At 37.8% G+C, this 23,501-nt stretch overlaps 2 protein-coding genes and 1 long non-coding RNA gene across 10 annotated transcripts in view; 1 reads left to right on the top strand and 2 right to left on the bottom strand.

Annotated features, from left to right (window-relative positions):
- Positions 1-23,501, bottom strand: part of CDC20B (cell division cycle 20B) — a 56,228-nt gene that overhangs the window by 22,906 nt on the left and 9,821 nt on the right. For 4 of the 7 annotated variants that reach the window (XM_074282509.1, XM_074282507.1, XM_074282508.1 and 1 more), the window contains exon 3: positions 2,680-2,908. In XM_074282509.1, coding sequence (XP_074138610.1) covers positions 2,680-2,908 — 229 coding nt within the window. Of the gene's footprint in view, positions 1-2,679; positions 2,909-13,781; positions 14,986-23,501 lie in introns of those variants that run through there. The other 3 variants (XM_074282512.1, XM_074282510.1, XM_074282511.1) reach the window with 3 other exon arrangements.
- On the top strand, positions 15,061-21,066 carry GPX8 (glutathione peroxidase 8 (putative)). 2 transcript variants are annotated; one of them, XM_074282513.1, is made up of 3 exons: positions 15,061-15,283; positions 15,888-16,149; positions 19,827-20,609. In XM_074282513.1, the coding sequence occupies exons 1-3, from the start codon at positions 15,080-15,082 to the stop codon at positions 19,988-19,990; spliced, it is 630 nt and encodes a 209-aa protein (XP_074138614.1). In that variant the 5' UTR covers positions 15,061-15,079; the 3' UTR covers positions 19,991-20,609. The 2 variants fall into 2 exon arrangements, with proteins under 2 accessions (XP_074138614.1, XP_074138615.1); XM_074282514.1 differs by lacking the exon at positions 15,888-16,149 and having other exon boundaries at positions 15,080-15,283; positions 19,827-21,066.
- LOC141551170 (uncharacterized) lies at positions 21,935-23,029 on the bottom strand. The gene is made up of 2 exons (XR_012484796.1): positions 22,332-23,029; positions 21,935-22,217 (listed from the first exon to the last, which is right to left on the bottom strand). It is a non-coding gene; the product is annotated as an uncharacterized LOC141551170 (long non-coding RNA).

The following is a 23,501-nucleotide window of genomic DNA, read 5'->3' as shown; positions in this document are numbered from 1 at the left end:
ACTAGATTTCCTATGAGGGATTTATGGAAAAATAGATTAGGGTTAATTCAGAATATGGATGGGCTGTATCTGCCTGGATGGAGAAAATGTCCATCCCAAGAAGATCAGCGATCATTCAGCTCTAGAATAATATGTATATGAAATAATGCTTTCCAAGTTAGAGTAGTATATAAATGAAGTGTTTTAAATGTTGTTATTGTTTATTTTCTTTTTTCTTTCAAAATTGGTAAAACACTATTTGTTTCTCTTCCTAAATATTTCATTGCACCCAAAGAATTATACAACTCTAAATCCTGACTTGTTAGCAAATCTAATAAAAATGTTCCTTAAATGCCTATAAACACAAGAAGTATGAATAAGCTTATCATTAGGCCTTAACTTCCATTATTACATGGAATTTGTTTATATTATCACTGGGATTCTGGAGTCTCTGGGGTCATTTGATATTTTTCCCAAATTCATAATAGCTGTTTGGCAGTCATTACTTATGCAAATCATAACCCAAGTTCCCAGTTCGGATTATATCCTCTACTAAGAGACCATCTGGTAGTCCATAATCCTTACTCTTTACATACCAGACAATTGACTGAGGAGTTCCAGGGAGGGAAAAACCTGCCACCCTCAATGCAGTTCATTCTGCTATTGGATAGCTCAGATTGTTGGGAAGTTTTTTCTGACATCAAGCCTAAAGATGCCTCATTGTCTTCCCACCCCGATTCTATTCTCTTTTATCCTGTGTTAACATACCTACTTGTTTTAGCCCATCTTCATTTATCATGCAGTCATTCTGGTTGTCCTCCTCTGGACACTTTCCAATTTATCATTATCTTTCTTAAGTCATGGTACTCAAAACTGAATATAGTACTTTAGATGAAGTTTGATGAGGGCAGAATACTGTTCCCCTACATATTTCTGGAAGCTATAATACAGTGGCGTGGTATATAGTGAAACTATTGATCAATTCTTTATGCATCTGTATCCTTCTTTAAGGCAGCCTTCTGAGAACTTTATCCTGAGACAAATACTGTAATGGAAAATGTGGACACTCTAATTTGGGACAAAAGATTTTGCAAGGGTAAATGTTGAAAACTACCTTTGCATATATTTTGAAAATAAAAAGCTATTATTTAAAAATATAAAAATAAAATGAAATAAAATCATTATGATATGGAATTTTATTAATTTTTTAAACTTTTAATTTTTAGTTGTCTTTTAAGCCAAGAGCCATAACAAGCTTCGGGCAACCTTGGCTTTGACCCAGGATGCCTACATTGGTCCTCCACTCCTGCAGCCTCATCCTTCTCTTCCTTGCCTGGGCTAACATCCCAAGAATACCACTGTGGTCATACCCCTCTCCTGGCATCCATCTTCCTCTACAGCCATGCCATCATTACTGTGATTATCAGAACAAATTGTCCATGCTGTTCTGCCAGGCCTTGACACGTGGGATGCCAGGGACTAGCATCTACTGGAAGTGTGAGAAGGATGATCTAGATTCCCAACAGCAGAGTTGTCTCTGTGTGTGTCTCTCTCTGTGTATTTGTGTGTCTGTCTCTGTGTCTTTTCCCTGTCTCTTTCTTTTTCTCTTTCTCTCTCTTATTCTGTCTCTCTCTCTGTCTTTGTCTCTTCTCTCTCTGTCTCTCTCTCCCTCCCTCCCCTTTTCCTTCCTCCCATTCTCTCTCTCTCCCCCTTTTTATTCTTTTCCTTAGATTGCAATGTACATCTCCAAAAAAAAAAAGTGTTCTTTCCCATTCTCCTGACTGGGTCTAATTTTTTTGAGGATAGTATGGTGGGCCCAGGGTCCCCTGGCTAAGTACTTCCTGCTACTGAACTATCCTCCCTCCTGGGGCCCATAATAGATAGGGACAATTTAAATTATAACTCAGTCATGGTGAATAGAACCTTCCAGGTACTTTCTTCCCTTTCCCTATCCCAAGAAATTATAAACTAGAAATTACAGATACATTATTATTCCAACATCAATAATTTTCTTCAGCCACCTAGGACCAGCAAATTAACTTCTTGTTAGAAGTTCATAATACAATAAAATAAAACTCATTTCAAAACAAATTGAAAGCATCTCTTTTAAAATGATTTATAAAACAGTAAATTATAAGAAATTAGATATCAAAGAAAGTCTAAGAGAAGTTTTCAAAACAAATTATATTCTACTTGCATACCAGGCTGAAATTTTTATTATTTATTTATTTGTTTGTTTGAAATTAATTACATGTATGTAATTACATGTAATTAAATTTACATTTATAGTATATGTGATAATATATAATATAATATATAATTATATATTAATAATTGCTTTTTATTATTTTTATTTTGGAAGGGAAATAGAAATCCAGAAAGATAAAGACAAAATAAATACATTTGGGTAGAACAGAAATAGCATTAAATGTGGAGGGAGGGAGATACTTTGGAATTTAAAATGTAACAAAAAAGTAAATTTAATTAAAAAAAACAAAACATCATTAAATTCAGAGCCACAAGACACAGATTAATAAAATTAGGAACACTAGAAGAGTTTATATAGGTCCCCTGGTTCAATATTTCCCATTTTACAGATGAGGAAATTTGGACCCACCTAAATCAAGTCTTATCCAAGGTCACACAAGGTCGAAAGTAATAGGATGCTCTGTCTTTTAAACCCTAATATTTTATTCTTACCAAGAATCATCGTTACTTTCTCCTGTGTTCTCTCCAGCTCTGATCCAGAAGCATCCATCTCATCATCAAGATAATGGTCCTCCCCAAAAAGGTGATTTGCACAATTTCCAGTGGAGACTTGCTGCCCTCTTGTGGTAATTGGGGTACTGGCAACAGGCATCTCAGGGGTCTCTCTCTTCATGATGTCATTTTTAAAGTTAGAATATTTAGTATCAATTGGATTCAGCATCTGTTTATTGAACAACATAACCACAAAGAGTTGTGACCTATTGTTGCCAAAAATAAGTAAAAAATAGAATGTTTTCTAAAAGAAGGATCAGCATGTCTGAAACAACATAAATTAGTTGGTCCTAAATGACCAGAATTCAAAAACACCTCATATCAACTATATTATTTCTAGGGACCTACGTTTAAATTGTATAAAGCTCAACAATGTTTCTTTAGCCATAATTCTCCTATACTCTTTTACCATACATCCTGAAGGGATTCCTCCTCTGTTCCCTTGCAAGGAACACAAAGTATTCAAGGAGCAACTTTTGGTGGTCGTTAAACCCAACATGTGTTATTTTATATTTATTGAGAATATCTGTTGTACTGAAAATACATGTTCTTTACATAATAGTAATGACAAATGATAATAAAAATGTGGAAATGTAGAAATTACTGCATTACCATGAGCTTCATATAAATTAGACAGAAATTATGGCAAAGAATAGGAAAAGAATAGGCAAAGAAAGGGAAAAGGGAGAGGGGGATAATTACAGTAATGTAAGAAACAGAAAATACCAATAAGTGGCATAGGGGCTAGAATGCCTTGAAAAGTCAAACATGCCTGAAACAACTGAATAACAGTAAAAGAAAATGATATAGGACGAGGGTAAATTTTTTTAATGTTATCAATGAATTTTGTGGCAAATACCATATATCCATTGAAATAAAATCCACGTTCCATATTCTAATGCTGCTGTCACTGCCTCCATCTGCTGCCCTAAAGATAATTGATGAGGCCAAGAGATCAATAAATAAAGCCCCAAGGACTTTGAGGAGAGCTGAGGAAATTGACTCTTTTTTGCTTTTTTCTTGCTCACTGAGGAGAATGATCTACAAAGTGGAAAGGATTTTTTTTAAATCAAGGAATAAATGAAACCCCAAACCATATAGGGAATAACTGGGGGGAAAAAAGCAAACCTGTTCAAATGAATTTATTTAAGTGCCAAACTACAATGTAGAAGATAGAATGGTTCTGTTGCATTGACTCTAAAGGAAAGAGCCAGGATCACTGAAATATTTTTTGCAAGAATTCCAGTAAGTTCCAGCTTAGTAATCATGTCTAAATATGCATCTCCTACATTACCTCCAAAACAGTAAAATAATAATAACAACAATAGCAAACAAAATTTTAAAACATCCAAACAATGAAGAAAAAAAGAAGAAAACCTTACAAATAAAAACCCACAGGATAAAGAAACATCATAAAGAGACTGAAGAAATATGCAATTAAACAAATCCTAATGATATAGAAAGAAATATTAAGGAATAAAAGATCATAAAAGAATTCTCAAAAGAGAATCATACTATTCTAATTACAACCATCCTCCATCAGTCTGATTCAAAAGGCAAAAACTGGAGTGGCTGAAAAGTTTAATAAAAGTGTTAAAGGAAATGATAAGGAACAAAATCTTAACAAAAAAATGCAAAATCAAATAAGGTAGTGAGTTGTTTAAAACAGATAGTGGGAAAATCAATAGATAAATCAGTGGATCCTGAAAATGAGAATAGCAAAGACAGAATACAAAAATATATATATATATATAAAGATGCCACAAGAAATATTAAAGCATTAGACCGTTATTAGACAGTACAAAGTTATTGGTTTTGAAGATTGAAATTAACAAGAAAAATGATAAAATAAGAAACCTAAGGTCATATCTCAGGAAATCATACAAGACAATGTCCTGATAGTATAGAATTTAAGGGCAATGGAAATCAACAGACTCCACTGGATACTTAAAGAGAGAAGGCAAATTAACTTGCCCAGAACTATAATTGCAAAGGTTTAGAGTAAAGGAGAGGGCTTTGCAAATTTCCAGGAAATAGATGTTCATTTTTCAGGAAACACTAGTTCAAATAATTAAGGACCATTCTTTAATGAAAAGCAGCCTAGATTCAAGAAGACTCATCTTTCTGAGTTCAAATCTGGCCACTTACTAGATGCTGTGACCCTGGGTAAGTTACCCAGTTTGTTTCAATTTCTCAATTTATAAATTAAGATCTATAAATGAGCCAGAGAAGAAAATGGCAGACCACTCCAGTCAGTACCTTTGCCAAGAAAAATCCCAAATAGGGTCACAAAGACTCAGAAATCACTGAAAAATGACTGAACAATAACACTCTTTGATGAGAAGAAATAAAAGGCTTGAATATTATTATATTCCAAAAAGGAAAGGAAAATGGCTTACATCCTAGGATAACTTATCTTTTGGACCTGAGCATAAGCGAAAGAAATGGATCTTCAGCAAAATGGCTTTCTTTCACCTTCCTCTTGAGAAAGCCAGAGTTGAGCAGAGTTTTAGACAATAAAAGAAACTTAAATATAAACACTTACACGTAGAATGAAAAGGCCAGGTGGTCTTGGTCTCAGTGTTTTTACAGGATGCAAAAAGGAGATAGTCTAGCTACTTGAAAGAACAAGAAGAAAACGGGCTTTGGTGGGGGGACAGAAGCACCCCAGAGAAAGGATGGAGGAGAGATGGAATGATAAACATTTCTTGAAATCAAGGTGTTGCTGGTTCAGGCAATGAGGGGAGGGGATTGGGGGAAATGAGTGTCAAGAACCACTTGGCACTAATCTGGACTAAATAAGAAAAATGTAAAAAGTAAAGATTTGTTTTTTAAAAAAATAGACATCTCAGACTGGGCATGGTGGCCCCCACCTGCAATCCCTGATCTGAAGTAAGCTGATTAAGCTCGCAAGATCCAAGCTGAAGTAGGGTTGAAGTGGTTAAGTATGGTACCACTGGGTGAGACCCCAGATACGGAGCACCCACAGCAAACCAAAGTATCCATTCCAGTGAGCAACTGGAAGGGGCCTTCCAGCCTGGGAAAGATATTGGGGAGGTCCAGTTCTCATGGAAAAACAAACAAGATTTCAGGAAAATCAGAGTTCAAGGATCTGCAACTGGATGGGAACAAAAGGGAGGTGTCCATATGGCCAAGGGTGCAGATTATGATACAATTGCTTCAACTAAAACAAACAGTGAGTGATGGGGGGACGAATAGGATTTGAGGGGGCTACAGAACAAACAGGTTAGAGAATAAACAGCACAACCCAACTTTAAGAACATTAACGTTTTTTAAGCTATGGGTGAGATGAGAGAGTGTCAAGAATCACTGACCACTGTTCACCCTGGGATCAGAGCTTATCTGGAGCATTATGTCCAATCCCGGCGTATCATTTTAAGAAGGGCATTGGCAAGCATGAGGAAGGCAACCAGAACTTAGGATTTCTGAAACTTTCCTGTGAGGATCAGATGCAGAAACTGGAGATGTTGAGCCTGAAAAAGAGAAAGTTTGTGGAGGGAAAGCGGTTGTCACAGCTGTTTTCATGCTTTTTTATCAGGCAGGACAAAGATAAAATGGCTCTGTTTAATTGGCCCCAAAGGACTGAGCCAGGATTACCGGATGAAAGTTGCAGAGTCCCAACCTGATGTGAGAAAAAGCAAAAAAAGGAAACGTCCGGGAGCTGCTTCAGGGAAGTCTGTATTTCCCCTCCCCAGGACCTGAAGCTGGTGGGGGGGACCACTTGTTAGGACATTGCAGAAGGGACCCTGGCATGAGTTCAGGCTGCATGAGAGTCGGCCGGCCTGCCCAGGACATCATGAGCAGAAAGCCACGGGGCCCAGTTCTATGATATGACTCTGTTGCCTTCCCTGGCCCTGGAGAGGTTGGAGCAGAGGCCCCATTACTCACAACATAATTTTGCAACCTGTAATGTTTAGTCTTGGTTGCATTTGACATCTGTCCTATTTAACTTTGTGAGGCGAGTTAGCTGAGGGTCGGCTAGTTGGATTCCCAGTTCAAATTCATTCGCAAAGCTTGTTCAGCTTCACTGTGTACGTTACGTTGTGAGAGTGTCTCGAGGGACACTCCTTCCCCCTAGATTATACCATCTCATTCTGCAGTGTTTTTACACTTTGGATGCAGGATCTCCCTTGGAGGAAATGCCTATCGCATAGTTTGGAATGACTCAAGTATTTATTAATAGAGAGGAAGAGGAAGATGAGAAAAACAAGACAAAGAAGGGAAAAGGGACGGATGGCTCGATACCCTAAGCAAATCTGTTTGGCTTGTTTACCTTTAAAGTTCACGTTACATTGACACTAAATCGGGAGGAATTTGGAGCACCATGGCCAAAAAATAAATAGAAAGGAACCTAGAGAGAGGGTAAAAATAAGGTCAGGAAATAACAAAATGAACCAACTGGGAAACAAATATATCTGATGATAAATAATCTGGCACACATATTCAGTGGGTGGGGGAAAAACCTGGAAATGCCAGGAAAGGCAAAAGAGTGATGCTAAAGTCTTTCTAGAACCACGAGAGCATGTTGTGGAGATAAAATTAACAGAGATGATCCAAAACATTCTCCACTATCGCCTCCCAGCTGGCCCACCATCCAAAAGTTGTGAACATACCCGGAAGGGAATGTTTATGATTCATTATAATGGAATTCATCTGGTACATTGTTCATAAAAATATTTAATAATCATCATTCCAGCAAATACATCTCTGTCTGTGTGTGTGTCTCTGTGTCTCTTTATGTCTATTTTTTTCTCTCTCCTCTCTCTCCCACAATCAGGTAAATGTTTGAATAAAAGGTAATAAATCAGCTCCATAAGTGGTAAGGAAACCAAGTAGTTTTCTGGAAAGAATATAATTGGATTTCTAAACTTTCTCTTGGCCCTCTGACTACAAGAAATTTTAAACTATCTCAATATCATCTTAAATTCAAATGAGAAAACTAAAGTGTCTCAAAAACATTTTAAACTAAAATATGAAGGTTAAAATAGGGAATACTGACAGTTTTCCCTCCTCTGCAAGAAACTTCAAGTTCATTTACAAGTTATTGTTGATTTTGCTATTTCCATAATTCAGTGTGAAATGGTATCATTTTTGCCTTTACAGCATTGCCAAAAATCTATCCTTTCCCTTTGTGCTTAAGCTACTCCCTTATTAGCATCCATCTTGAACTAATGTTACCTGACCTCCAATACTTTAACTGTTCGCCTTAAAGGTCTTATCAGTGATCTACCATAATACTAGAATTCAGAATCATATCTTCCATTTCAACAGAATACCCCATACTTTTCTCCTACTGATCTTTCCATTCTTCTCAGGAAAATTTGCCCATATTAAAATTTATCAGTTCATTATAAACCAACATTTGTTGATCGCTTTCTCCCATCTTCCTTCAACTTGACTATCTTACTGATCCCTTGTTCTTTTTGTTTCCCAAATGTAGCCAATCTATATAAAGATTATATTCATAGCTGTCTTCTCTTTTCTCTCTGAACTTCTTCTATGGCAAACACAAAAATGAATTAACTTCAATTATCACTACAATGCGGATGATTCCAAAGTATTTCTCTCTGCCCAGACTTCAACTCTTGGGTTCAGTCCAGAAATTCCAGTTATCAATTGGATGGACATCTCTACTTGTGTTATCCTGCTAATATATTTTAAGTTCAACATGATAAAAAAAACACTCATCCATCAATAAATTTGATAATATGACATCTAAAATTTCCTCCAAATCACTGAATTAAAGTCATGCATGATGAAAACCATTGACAAAAACATACTATTTGAGACCACTCTCTAATGTGACATTAATTTGTTAATTATTACTGAATCCAGTTATTCAAACAGTTTTAAATCCAACTAATTTTCCTATTTAGCCCCTAGCTTCTAAAACTATGGGTCAGAACCTCATATGGGGTCTTACAAATGAATGTGAGGGTCACAAAATTATGATTTATTACCAGTAAATGTTTGATTTGCATGCCTATTTTATATACCTATCAGCAAGTAAAAATTTCTCAGACAAAAAAAAGGGTCACAAGTGGGAAAAGTTTAAGAAATTCTGAAGAATATCTATATCTCAATTACTATAACTTGTCTACCTGGATTCTGTCAAGTTCTTTGCTCAAACCAAAGCATATTTCATCTATGGAAATTCACCCAGTAATCCTGACAAAAAGTTGATATGATTTTTGACATACTCCTGACATTGATTTTCTTTCTAAGCATTCAAAAACCATCTCTTTAACATTTCATTCTAGAATTTTGCCCAGAATAACAACTAAATTGCCAAGTCTAGATTGTGGATAATCTACCACTCTTGTTATTCACAGCTGAAAACACCCAGACATACACATACACTTTTTTTTTTCAGCATCCTGTCATATGGTATATCAAATGGCAATGACCTGAACTCATATTCTCCTAATAGCTTCTTATTTATCTGAGATTTCAATTCTCTGTTAAAAAATCTTTATTCTATCCTTTTCCAGGCAAAAAGGTTATTCTCTTTGGTAGAAAATCAAGAAGCAAAAGGTTTTGGTAGTTGAGTATCATTGAAATCAATGTTGTTTATGTCATCCCAGTTCTACCTTTGAGAATATTATTTTATTACTTTTAAGCCTTGTAAAAAATTTTGACCTGGAGATCCTACCTAGATACTATCTGAATTCTTTAAAAATATACTGCTCCCAAATCTAGAGTAGGCAGCTGGGTGGTGCAGTGGAATAAAGTGCCAGGCCTGGACTCAGGAAGACTGATCTTCTTGAGCTCAAAGCCAGCCTCAGACACCCACTGGCTGTGTGATCCCAGGCAAGTCATTCACCCTGCCTGCCTCAGTTTCCTCAACTGTTAAATGAGCTGGAGAAGGAAATGGCAAACTACTCCAGTATCTCTGCCAAGAAAACCGCAAATGAAGTCATGACAACTCAGAAATAACTAAAACAAATGAACAACAATGACAAAGTCATTTTTGGCCATCCAGATAGTTGAAGTCAGCCAAAATCATTGTGTTAAATGCACATATGCTTCCCACAATTATCATCCATTTTCTCCTTCAGGCCTAGCATATTACTTTTGTCACAGTATTCTTTTTTCACTATACTTACCCTCATTTAATTGCTTCATTTCTCTAGTTCTCAGATTTCTTCAATAAATATATATATATATATATATATATATTTATCTAACCTGTCATATCTAATAATCAAATTCCAATCATAAATCACATTTTATTGTGACTTATTATTAATGATATCTATAGGGTCAGATTTACTTCCTTATATAAATTTTTATATTTTATATTCTATATCATCAGTAATTTGTATATTTATATATAGATACCTAAAGTCATGAATTCTTCCTAGGGAATGACCAAACAAATTGTAGTATATCAATATAAAGAAATATAACGAAATATAACTGTTTCATATGAAACAATGGATATCAAGAATTCAAAGTGTGAGAATTTTCTATGAATTGATTCAGTGGAAACTAAACAGAACCAGGAAATGCATGTGTGAATATATATGTGCATATATGTATATATGTTTGTGTTTACATTGTAGTCACTGTTTGCAACTAAATATAGGAACTTAATAAATTTATAAAATTGAATTAAGCTCTTTAATAATAAAAGAAATATAAATTAAAACAAAACTTAAGGTAGTATCTTATCCCCATCAAAAAAGCCAGAGAGTCTCAACACAATTAAATTATGAAAAATAAACACATACTATTTATTAGTACATGGAGAAGTTGTGATTTATGTCACAATTCCCACAACTATGGGAAGACTCACAATAATGAACTTTTCTAGATAGGTACTCAGATGATGGACATGAAGTTTACCATCGAAATTGGATTTCCATTTTGGAAGGTCCTTCCAGAGTTTATCCATTATTGGTAGAGTCTTTAAAAATTCAAGATCATCTCCATATCTTAATGAAGCATCAAAGTAAAATATCAGAGCTATTAAGCAAGGGTCATTTCATCCTGAGAGATAGAAAAATACTTTTTTAAAAGTATGAGTAATGACTTTATGCACACCCTATGCCAAATGTTAGTGTAGAATTAAGTTGTGGTTGGTGACTCTCCCTGAGAGATGTATCAAGGTAGCCAAATAATTACCAGATATGAATAAGGTAGAATACTATATTCCTAAGAAATAAATCTGAGATATGATGGAAAGCCTAATGACCATTATCAACTTCTTATGATTCAAGTGGAAACAAATCCTAGTTTTCCTTTTTTTGGTAAAAAGAGGGAAAAGACCATTGTTCATTTTTGTAACCAGAACCAGAGCCTAGCACAGCATCTTAAGCAGTCAGTTCTAAATAAATTTTCATCGATTCAGTTCTAAATAAATTTTCATTGAGTCAAAAAATAATGGCACTTGTGGGGGTGTGTGTAACAAAATGATGTAGATGTGGATTATAAACACTAATGCTTTGAGAAACTGAGTTAAAGCAACTTATCACAGTCCAGAAGTTACATACTACGCATACATTTTGTTCTTGAAGATTTTTCTTTTTGTTCTTTCCCCTAGTTTGTTATTTGGTTTATCTCCATGCATCAAAAAGTGAATTAACTAAGATTTGTTATTAAACTTTGGCTTTAGTAAATCTATGATCTCATCAGTTTGAGTGCTTTTGCCAAAGTACAAATTGGAACACACCCACAATTTCTCATCCTGTGTGGCTCTTGTTCCATATTCCCTTATGACTCCTTCACAGAGAATTTAACCAATGTCCCAGAGGTCTTACACTATGTTCCTTAGCATTCTGTGGGTACCAGTGAAGGTCTTGAGCTCTCCATCATAAACCCTCAATTCCAGCTGCAAAATTAACCTTCTCTCATTTCCAATCACACTTTTCTTGGATTTTTTAAGTCATTTCTAATATACAAGATTTCATTGGCAATATGTTGCAATTTATTTATTCCCAGCATATTTCCCTCCATTGCCTCTTGGATGACCTGCAATTTCAATTCCTGAGAATAAAATGTTACCTGATTCCTAGCTACATAGCATTTCCAGAAAACTAATTGTATTAAAAAGATGGGATTTTTGTTTCAGACAATCTGAGATCACTGGCAGCACTGTGCACTTTCTAAAACAAAATCTAATTATCTCTTCTCCTCCTATTCAATTCTGACTCTCCCGTCACTGTCCATCTTCAGAGATCTGACTGCACAACTGCATCTCCTATATTCTCTTGTTGAGGCTTCTCTTCCTATATGTCAATTTGGTTCTGGCTCCTAGATACACTGTGGAACCGACGGTCCTCATCTGTTTTGTGCCATGGACCTGGTGAGATCTCTACATGGGTTCTTCTCTTCTCAGAATAATGCTTTTAAATGAATCAAAGACCTAGGATTGAAAGCCAATTAATTTCATAATTATTTCATAATAAAGACGGGCCTCTTCCTACGCCCATGTAAAACCAAGAGTCTGGGTATTTATCCCTCTCTGAATCTCTGTATCCAACCCCAGTGTCTGTCCCCAGACACTATATTAGGAACTCTAAATCTTTTTTGAGTCATGAGGTCTCTTTGACAGCCTAATGAAACTATAGACCCCTTCGCAAAAGAGAATTTTTAACTACAAAAAATAAACTCTTTAGGATTACAAAGAAAACTAGATTGAAATAAAGAAGAGCTCTTTTCCCTCCAAGGTTCATGGTCTTCTTGGGGGCAGGAAGAGAGTCATGACCCTAAGTTAAGGACCTCTGTTCTTTATTCATCACCCATGTAAAATGTAACTTTATATGACAATTCTGATAAATGGTATATTTGAAACTAAAGTAGCTCCTAAATTTCAGAACGTTTCTGAGCATCAGAAATAGTTTGGATTGTAAATTATAGAAGTTATTCTGGCCTTACCATGCCATGTTGTACCTGAACACCTCTCTCTTAAAAACCAGGCTGTATACTGCTACCTCTATTCTACTTCTAACAGTACAACAGCAATATCTGAAGAATTTCCCTCTGCCTAGACACAAAAAGAGAGTGAGAAATCATTAAAGTATCGCATTCACAGGTGCAACCATTAAGAACAATCCAAGCTGCAGCTGTCACCAGGCCAACAAAATGTCTGTCTTGCTTCCTTCCTTCCCATTTTCAGGGATCCTTGAAGAGGCGAGCTGCTGGGGTTGGCAGTTACCTAAATAATTTTATTTCCTCCTCTTTGAGATCTTCTTATGCAAAAATACGTCCACAACTGGCCTACAAAAGTCAACGTTTAAACCTCACCTACCCAACAACAATCCAATGGAGGAAGAAACATGAAATTCTCATTCCTTTTTACAAAATGCAAACTCCCTTGGATGGAGAAACATAGATTGAGGATGTGTTTATGTATGATGTCATCAAGAATCCAGATAACAGTCTTGCAAGGTGCTAAAGGAATAGGACACAACACTGTCAGTTTTTGATTCAGAGAAGGGGAAAGAGACTAGAATAGAGGTGTAAAACCCAATGGTCCCACACTCCTAAGTACAATATTAAAATGTAATTAGGAAATATTTAGCAAAACAAATAAAAATATGTAATATAAGCATTATTAGCTTGTAAGCCTGCCTTTTGGGCAGGACAAAAAGTAGATCATTCCAGTTTTCTGAAGAGGAGGAGGAGGAGGAGGAGGAGGAGGAGGAGGAGGAGGAGGAGGAGGAGGAGGAGGAGGAGGAGGAGGAGGAGGAGGAGGAGGAGGAGGACGAGGAGGAGGACGAGGACGAGGAGGAGGAGGACGAGGAGGAGGAAGAAGAGGAGGAGGAGGACGAGGAGGACGAGGAGGAGGAAGAGGAGGAGGAGGAGGACGAGGAGGAGGAGGAGGAGGAGGAGGAGAAGGAGGAGGAGGAGAAGGAAGACGAGGAGGAGGAGGAGGAGGAGGAAGACGAGGAGGAGGAGGAGGAAGACGAGGAGGAGGAGGAGAAGGAGGAGGAGGAGGACGAGGACGAGGAGGAGGAGGAATCTTGTCCTTCCTCCGGACTTTGGGGGAGCTTTGTTCTGCTTCACTCAGGTCTAACCGTCACTCTCGTGTTGTCCTTGGTCCTCCAAGGACAACACGAGCCGTGACGGTTTTCCGACGGTGGAGCAGCACAAGATCCTAAAACCGCAGGTGTCTCAGAGCTTCACACCACCGATCTAATGCTTCCGGCAGGATGCAGGAACGACAGAGCAGCACCGAGGATGCCGCAGGTCTGCAAGAGCATCCCGGGGGGAGCGGGAGAGTACAGTGAAATAGGGAAGCATACGGGGTGGGAGGGGGCAAGCCAAAGGCCCATTTGCCTTTCAAAATTCTACCTGATCTCCAGGATGATTTGGCCAGTTTATAGTAGCAGCCATTCAGGAAACACTTCTCACTCCTCCTCTACATTCTCACCATTAGTTTTGTTTCCTTTTTCAAAATACGTGCGTCCTCCCCTGCTCAGCTCAAACTGGCCGGAGCCACACAAAAGCCTGCGATGGTTGCATGCACCTTTCCCGGGCAGGCCAAGGGTCCAGCATAAATTGGGGGCTGTCGAAAGTCTTGGCTGCCGAGGCCTCGCTCTCCGCCCCGCCCCAGTGTGGCGCCCCCTCCCTGGGAGCCTGGGGAAGGAGCAGCACAGGCCTGCAGCAGGCCCCCCAAAATCTGCCCGTCTGCCCAACTCCTGAGGGGCGATCCCGGCTCTTCTGTGGAAAGCTGAGACTGAGAAGACGCTAGCCGGTTTTTCTCTTTAAGAAGTTTCCAGTTACCTGGAAAGGCCATTTTAACGTTTGTTTTTAAAACTCTGAAATTCCAGATTTTCTCTCTTGCTCCTCCTCGTGATGGCGAGCCATGTTATATATATGTTGGGTTTTTTTTTTGGGGGGGGGGGAATATGGTTTTGGTTGTTTTATCAGCACCCTGCCTTCCCCCTCCTAAATTCTAGGACTAGAAGCCAACATACTATACTTTTCCTTATCCCAAAACAAAGGAGGGGGCGCACTGCTCGGCCTCGGACGGTTCCCCAGGTTCCGCGAGCTAGTCAGGCGCTATCGTAGCCTTTTAGCGGTCCTTTCGAGCTGCTGCAGCGCCATCTACTGGCCACCCGTTTTCTGACTCCTTTTGAGGACGAGGAGGACGATTTTAAAAGTTGGATAAAAGTTCTTTCCTGCCAGATTTCACCGGTTCACTGTGAAGCCCCCACCCCGTGGAGCCCCCAGCCGGCTCGGCAGCATCCTCCGGTGCCCTCGGGCGAGAGAGGCCCCAGCGCCCTCGCTCTCCCGGGATGACATAAGACCAGGCTGGCCCTTCCCGGCTCCTCCTCCAGGCCCGCCGAGCCTGCCCCGGGAAGCCTCCAAAATGGAGCCTCTTGCAGGGACTCCGCTGAAGCACTCCATCCCCAGGGCCAGGCTGATTGCCGTTCTGTTGTCGATGGTCCTGTGCTCCGTGACCTTGTTCCTGCTGCAGCTGAGGTACCTCAAGCCCAAAATCAAAGACTTCTATTCTTTCGAGGTGAAGGACTCCAAGGGAAGGACCGTTTCTCTGGAGAAGTATAGAGGCAAAGTAAGTTTCATCTTGCGGTTTTCATTTGCGGGCCTTTCCGAATGCTCCCCCTCTCTCCCCGCTTTGCAGAATCAACCTTGTATCTGTAGTGAGGCTCGGTTAGGAGGGGTCGAAGAATTTAAAGCACCTCCGCACACATAGAGCTTAAGGCGTTATGGGGGGGGACGACTATAGAACCCCTAAGGAAAGTTTTACAAGCCAACTAAAGTTTTGTTTTATTTTCTAAAAACTAAGCTTTGTGTGAACGCTTTAGATCATTTAGGGGATAACTGGGGGAGGGGGAAGGGACGGTGATGAGAGTGGGATGGAAATGGGAATGCGACTTGTTAAAAAAAAAAAAAGTTATTACGTGAAAATGCAGATACAAAAACTTTTACTTGCATCACTAAAGCTTTAGAATTTTCTCTTTCGCACTCCCAGTTGTCTTAATATCAGTAATTGTGCCATTGCTATCTTTTATTAAAAATTTAGAAATGTATTAATCCCAAAAAGGAACTGCTTTGTCCGATGCCGTCACCTCCGAGATTGTTTTTACTCCTTGACCTTGCGCTTTCTGTAAAACTCCAGGCTTCACTCTGTGGTTGCATTTCTCTTTTTCCCGGAGGCTTCACTGATTGTAAACGTGGCCAGTGACTGCCAGCTCACAGACAGAAATTACTTAGCGCTGCAGGAGCTGCACCGAGAGTTTGGATCGTTCCACTTCAACGTCTTGGCTTTCCCGTGCAATCAGTTTGGAGAATCCGAGCCCCGCCCCAGTCACGAAATAGAAGCGTTTGTAAAATCCAACTATGGCGTAACCTTCCCCATTTTCCACAAGATTAAGATTCTAGGATCTGAAGGAGAACCTGCATTTAGATTCCTTATTGGTAAATATCTTCACTTGTGTCGTTTTCTAATTGCCTGTCATTTTTGAGATTAAACCCCTCCGCTCCCAGACCTTAATTTTCTGTTTTTCATTTCAGAAATGTTTCATTAACAAAGTCTTACAAAAACAATCATCTCATGTGCTTTGCAAACCGTAAAAGCACTTTGTAAACAGTAAAGCGCTATTTAAATGTGAGTTCATTTATTATACTTAAATATTTTAAGGATCCTTGACTTCATTTATGTAATTAACTGTTGACAAATGTAGATACTTCCATACATTACTAGACAGTATTCATGAATTGCCATGGTCTCTTAAATTCACTACCTGATGACCCAGAAAGTAACCTCAAGTCTTAATTCTACTGGATCTTAAGACAAAAACACCGTTCATCTTCAACTTAGGTTCCTTTACAATTTGTAGAGTTATTGGCAAACTTTTTAATGAAACACACTTTTGAAATATATTTCGTTTATCTCACCTTGCAAATTCTTCATAGCATAATTTCTTAAGTTTTACTTCCGTTTATTTAGCATTTATTCACCTACTCCATGTCAATGATGAGGCACTTTAAGACTTTAATGGAGACTTAGCAAGTTTTGTTACACCAAAATGTTTCATTTTCTTGGTAATACAAGATCTGATCCAATGTAAATTGCAGTTTTTAATTCAGAAGCATTGCCATAGCTGTGCAACTTAATTCACAAAAGATTTCACCTTGCAAATTTTTAGCATAGCTTCACCAAGTAATAGGGAAATACCTAATTGTTCTATAACCCTAAATATTGAGAAAGGAAATTTATTAATTTTCCTGTCAGCTACAAAAACATATTTGGCTATCTTCAAAAGCTTGCTAACACCAAAGTAAAATAGCTTTCATGCTTGAATTACCCAGTTCTATATCATAACTCAGTATGGATCCTTGCAATTTTAAGCACCACTGATCCATGTTATGAATCAAAAGTTCTTTATATTCTTCCATGCTGTATATGTATCCCTTTTAATTGTATTATATGAAGCAGCTGGGAATACTTAGCTCTCAAATATGGGTACAACGTCTACTCAAATAGAAATGTCCCAACTCAATAAGCATTTTTTTTTTCCTGCCCTGTGTGAGGGGCACTGTGCTAACTGCTACAAAAATAAAAGTCTTTGCCCTCCAGGAGCTACATTCTGGGAAGACCAATTAGGAAGTACTACCATAGTCCAGGCAAGGAGCGCCTGGACTCAACAAATCTAAGATTTGATTTTTTTCATTCCAAGCAAAGCACTGTAGGCATTTTAGAATGAACCACCACAAATTTATCCTTTTCAAGAAGCCGAGAAGTGACTTGACTGCCCTCTCTGATACTATCTTCTATCTTCCATTAGCACAGTGACCTTCTAGTCGTTTTCTTCCATGTCTTTTGCTTGCTCTTTTGTCCACCCATGTACTTCTAGGATTCTCATCACCCCCATAAAGATGGATCCCAGGTATCCACTTTCCACTCAAATCTTGGGCTCAATATAAAAACATTTATCCCTTCTCTCCCAAAGCCGACAGGCACACTATTTTCATGCTACTCTCCGTCCTCCCTGGACACACGTTTTCAAGCTAGGCATTTGGACGCCGTCCCCCCCATCCCCAGCCCAACCCCAAGCCTTCCTTCCTTGTGGTCCTTGGTTCCAAACTTCACAAACGCTATTAGCCAGGTTGCCTGCTCCTTTTCCCTCTTCTCGCCTTGCTCTGCCCTCCTCTCCCTAACCTCTTCCTATGGAAATCCTTCAGGCCCACCTTAGGCACTACTTCTTGCAGGAAGTTTCCCCAAATACCAAATTTCTCCATCTTCACATCCCTCATTGGATCACTGCATCTTCTCGGACCTCTCCTTGTACTAATTTCTATCAGTTATGTATGATCTCTCTCCTGCAAGATTATGAACTCTTGAAGCACATGGACTGAGTGCCATCCAATTTTATCTTTTGATCACTGGTATTAGGATAGGGTAGTATGTAGTAGGCACAATACATGTTCTCCTTAAATTGAAACTGAATAGAAAGCTAAAGGTGTGAAGCATTAAAAGGTTTAAACAATGTACTGTGAAAGACATAGAAAAGTAAGCGATTACATCAGGTCTGGGGAATCAAGACAAGCTTCATAAACGTTTGAAATTAACTAGACTTTAGAGGATAAATGGAATTCCAATAACTATTCTAGGACAAGATAGGATTTGAGGAATGATGGAATAGTTCAGCTTTTCTGAACATCAAGTGCATGAGAATTATTAAAAGTTGAAACAAAGTACACTAGAATGGATTTTATTCCATAGATTCCATAGATAATGGGGAACTATCGAAATCGTGGAAATATATCTCATATTAATCTGGCCTCGGTTTGTAAGCTATATTCATTCCATTATTCCATAGATTCCATAGGTAATGGGGAAGTATCGAAATCGTGGAAATATCTCTCATATTAATCTGGCCTCGGTTTGTAAGCTATATTCAGTGAAAGACAGGTTAAGGGCAATGGAAAGGAGGGAATAGATGGAAGAGATCTTTAATCAGATGCTGACAATTTTCTGGGGTTTGTTTTGTTTTGTTTTGCTATATTCACCAATACTTAAAAATCCAGTATTTTTTATTTGCAGATTCACAACCCAAATCTTAAAATCAGTCCTTAGAATTACCTGTTAGAATTACAATAGTTTCTCCATGTTAATATCTGAAATCCCATTGCTCAAAAAGTCAATTTACAAAGCTATGTTGATTCTAGGTTTACTTTGAAGCCAAGCAATATTTTAGGACTAAAGTATAAAAACTTCAAATGCAAGTGAGAATTAGATCTTTTTAAAGTTTTGAACAGGGTGGACCTAGATAAAGCAGCGTTTTAACTCTCATCTCCTCGTATAATGAAAACTTTTTTGTCATAAATTGTTATATGCTTTGAAACCTTCTCCATTGTGGAATTTCTATTCCTCAAGCTAAGTTTTAAGTTTAATTGGAATATTTTTTTCTAGTTAGAAATGTTTCTTTAAATGATGCATCTTTAAATCAGTCAATCAGGTGGGCTCAAATGATCTTCATCCATAAATTTAAATTGCACATCAAATGACATGAAATGGCATTAAAAGGCAAAGATTCCTTTCCTACCTTAAGATTCATGTAATTCTTCAGTTTTTGTAGCTATTATGTTCAACATTTCAAACAACTATATACTAAATACAAATTAAACCAGACATCTATATTTTATCCTTTAAAATTAAATGAACAAGATAAAAACTAACATTCATCCAAAATTAACTATTTCACACCATCCCCAACAGATCTGTAGAAAATCATTAGTAGATCAAGATATGGACCTTTTGACTTTTTCCTAAAAGGGTTTGATTAACATTACAGATTCTGGAAACTGATTTCTAAATCCTCATTTAAGCAATATTTAGTTGTTAGGGATCTTGTCTCTTCTGATTATCCTATATTTATTTTATATGCCTCAGAATGTAACCTCCTTGGGCTAGGGACACTTATTTTTGTATTTTTATTCACAGCACCCAATACAATGTCTTACATAGGTTTGTTGAGTTGAAATGAATTCAGGAGAGATGGTGCCCAAAATTAAGTTTAAGATTTTGAATTACACTGAAATTTAATGTTAATTTGTTTGTTTTTTGTTTTTGTTTTTGTTTTTTTTTTTAGATTCATCAAAGAAGGAGCCAAGATGGAATTTTTGGAAATATCTTGTCAATCCTGAGGGTAAAGTTGTGAAATTCTGGAGACCTGAGGAATCCTTGGAAGCCATCAGACCAGATGTGGCAGCTTTAGTTAGACAAATCATCATTAAAAAGAAAGAAGACCTTTGATACTGCCATTAAATATATAAATCTAAAGCAGCAGTGAGCATCAAAATATCTACATGTCATTTTGGTCATATCTTAAATCATTCCAACAATTCTAGAACCCAATTAGATACAATCCAGAAGAATGGTATCTCTTAAGTGGAAGAATGGTTATCTTTAAGTGCCCAGGATATAGATGTTCCTCTCTCTCCTTGCCCCTCATCCCAAAGATTTTTCAAGCTGGACATAAAATCAAAATTAAATGTAGCCGGGGGCAGCTAGGTGGCGCAGTGGATAGAGCACCAGCCTAGCTTCCTAGCTGTGTGACACTGGGCAAGTCACTTAACCCCAGCCTCAGGAAAAAATAAATAAATGTAGCCTCATCAAAAAAGTGAAAAATTCAGAATACTTCACCACCAAAGCTCACCAATATCCATTTAACAAGAAACTTTTTATGTTTGTAATCGATGGATTAAATACATACTACCTCACTGCTATGTAAAGGACAATTAAATTTGAACAATATAACTAAAAATTTTGTATGGTCTGTATAAGCAGAAGAGAGGTACTGGAAGTATCATAGGGCCTAAGATAAACGTGCAATCTTAAGCATTTTCAGATTTGTAAATAAAATTTTTAAGTAGAATTCTTCTGCCATCTTTTGTTCAGACATATCCAGCTCTTCATGACCCAGTTTGTGATTTTCTTGGCAAAAGATACTATTTCCTTCAGCTCAAAAGGCTTAAGTGATATGCCCAGAATCTGAGGCCAAATTTGAACTCAAATGAGTGTTTCTGACTTGGACTGTCACTTTATCCATTGAGCCACCTAGCTTCCCCACTCTGGCATTCTAGTGTGTTTTATTATTTTAACAAATTTGTCACAATTTTCATATCATACTATTTAGAAACTTTCTAAATTTTAGTAAACTTATTTCTTCTAATTTCCTAACATTCCTCTAATTCCACAAGTGGAATGTTATGTCCAGTCTATCTACCTTGAATTTGGAAAAATAACTGAAAATTGTGTTCAAATATATAATTGTTCAAAGCAATTAACCACAGATTGATCACTTCTGTTAAAGATGAACTGTCTACTTAGCAAGTAATTTCTGCTTGATTCTTGACCATTTTGATGGCAGGGAGTAGGGGAATAGGAGAGCTCAACCTCTAGTTAATAGTGACTAAACATGGAGAACTATATTACAGAAGCTATAAGTCTGAATGTAACATTTTTTCTTCCCAAAATCGTTAATTTCAGAGTTTTGTCAGTCACATCATAGTCATGTTCTAACCAAGTAATCGACCCCTAAACTGTAAGGAAGCCTTTCTGATTTTGTGTTCTAATGTCTTCCTAGAAAGACAAAGGACTAACAGCCAAGTGAAAAGAATCATTTCAAATTTGGCTTATTAGAGGGAAAGGAGCCAGTTTTTCTGGTTTTGCTTCATTTTGCTCTGTTGGTGAGGATTCTTGGTAAGGTGAAGGCAGCCTCGCCACTCTGCCATGAAGCTATTGCTCTGGATTCAGGTGAAGATAGAAAAGATTCCACAATTAGGTTCTAAACAATTTTGAAACTAAAGTTCTTAAAGGGACATAGCAAGAAATATTTGCAGAAGTACACACCAGTGTTTAATTTTGCCTAATAATTTTTTTTAAGTTTTGATAAAAGATCAAAGCTTTGGAATTCTTAAAATTCACATATTATAACTAAAGCAGCATTCTAAATAGGTTTCTTAAGGACAGAGACTTTCTTTGTTTCTCGAAGGAATTCAGGAGACTTGGATCCCACTCTCAGCTCTCTGCTATTTTGTTATACAATTCTGAGCAAATCATTTAACCTTTCTGGATCTCAATTAACATCTGTAATTGAGGAAGGAGTTTGGACCAAATCCTCTCTAAAGCCACTTGCCCCAGACCATTTGGATGAATCTGACAATATTTGAAACATGAAAATAAGAGATCAAATGCTAATATATTTTTCTCTTTAATTTCCAATTACATGTAAAAACAGTTCTTAACTCATTTCTTATCATTTTGAGTTCCAAATTATGTTTCACCTTCTCTCCCCTCCCATTGAAAAAGCAAGCAGTTTAGTAAAGGTCATACATATGCTGTTATGCAAATTATATTAGTCTGAGCTTTTCCTCAAACTGAGACCTGTTGAAGACCTTAGCATAAAAAGGCCAAGGTCTCCCACTGCAGCCAGGTCCTGCTGTCCTGCTCTGTATCTTGCCACGGGATTCAGATGGCTCTGGAAGAGAAAGTGAGGCAGGTGACCTTGCAAAGCCCTCCCTCCCTTAAATCCAAGTTACTTGCATGTCATGGGCTCCCCTCCCTGATTCACTAACAGCAGCAGCAGACCTACCTATGAAACACTGCTCTGTCCTCCTCATAGCCCCTAATTCTGCTCCCAGTGTTCTGTGTCCTTCTCTCTCCACCGGTATTCTCTTTGGTGATTTCATTAGCTCCCAGGGGTTTGATCATTACTTCTATGCAAAAAGATCAACAGATCTATATATATCCATTCCCATTCTCTCCCCAAGCCTCAATCCCACATCATTGCCTTTTGCACACTCAAAAAAGTATATTCTGCATATAACTCAAACAGCACATATCAACCAAAAAAAAACCAACAAAAAAAACCCCTTCCCTCTTCCAACCAAACTTCCCTATTCCTGTCCAAAGCACCCGTTTCTCCCATTTCCAAGGTTCATAACTAACTCGTGGATCTAACCAATTTCCATACTTGCCCTTTCAGCCTCAGTCCCATCTCTCCCATCCACACTCTCTCTCCTCACCCCCACCTTACTTCAGGCCCTCATTGGTCACCCTCAGCCAAACTAGCCCTGCTGCTCGCCACCTCTTGCTTCGGCACCTTTCATTCCAGATCCCCCCTTAAGTCATAAGTCACCATCAGTGCCCCCAACTCTTCGTATCCTTTTCCAAACTACCTTTCAATGACCTTGTTATTTATTCCCTATTTGGTTTCTACCACACATATTAGAAGGTTGACAATGGTTAATTCTGTTCACAAGAAAAGCATTCCTACATATTATAAAGCAAATTAAGAATTCTTTTATGCATGTTTATGAGGGGAATGAGGAAACCTCATCTCCAGGGAGGGGCCTTATAACTTGTATATACTGAACCAGAGTATATAACATTGAAATTGTGGGGCACTTCCAAATTATACTGGACTCTTACAACTGGATTTTAAGGTAGAAAACGTTACATCCCTTTTAATTTAAACATTCCTCCCTTCTCAACACTCAGGAAAACAAGAAAACTATCTGAATGTCCTTCATTACTGCCTGAATACAGGGGAGAACACCCAGATACTCTCAGAAGAAATCCTGTAATGGGTTTTATCTCCTTTCTTTATGCAAGAAATGCTGTACAAAACTGAAATTCTCCTGTGACAAAAGATGAACAAAATAAAGACCAAAGTACTTTTAATCAGGGTTAAGAAAAAAAGTATTTCTTCATTAAACCTATTATAAAGAAATACTAAGAAATGTCATATTGCTTAAACCTA

The sequence above is a fragment of the Sminthopsis crassicaudata genome, chromosome 1 (assembly GCF_048593235.1).
Source record: "Sminthopsis crassicaudata isolate SCR6 chromosome 1, ASM4859323v1, whole genome shotgun sequence".
Lineage (NCBI taxonomy): Eukaryota > Metazoa > Chordata > Mammalia > Dasyuromorphia > Dasyuridae > Sminthopsis > Sminthopsis crassicaudata.
This window is presented reverse-complemented; position numbering and strand designations above follow the sequence as displayed.

Coding starts and splice junctions, on each gene's coding strand:
- GPX8 (XM_074282513.1), top strand. CDS start 15,080: ATGGAGCCTCTTGCAGGGACTCCGCTGAAGCACTCCATCCCCAGGGCC. Junction 15,284..15,887: donor TGGAGAAGTATAGAGGCAAA/GTAAGTTTCATC, acceptor TTTTTCCCGGAG/GCTTCACTGATTGTAAACGT. Junction 16,150..19,826: donor TGCATTTAGATTCCTTATTG/GTAAATATCTTC, acceptor TTTTTTTTTTAG/ATTCATCAAAGAAGGAGCCA.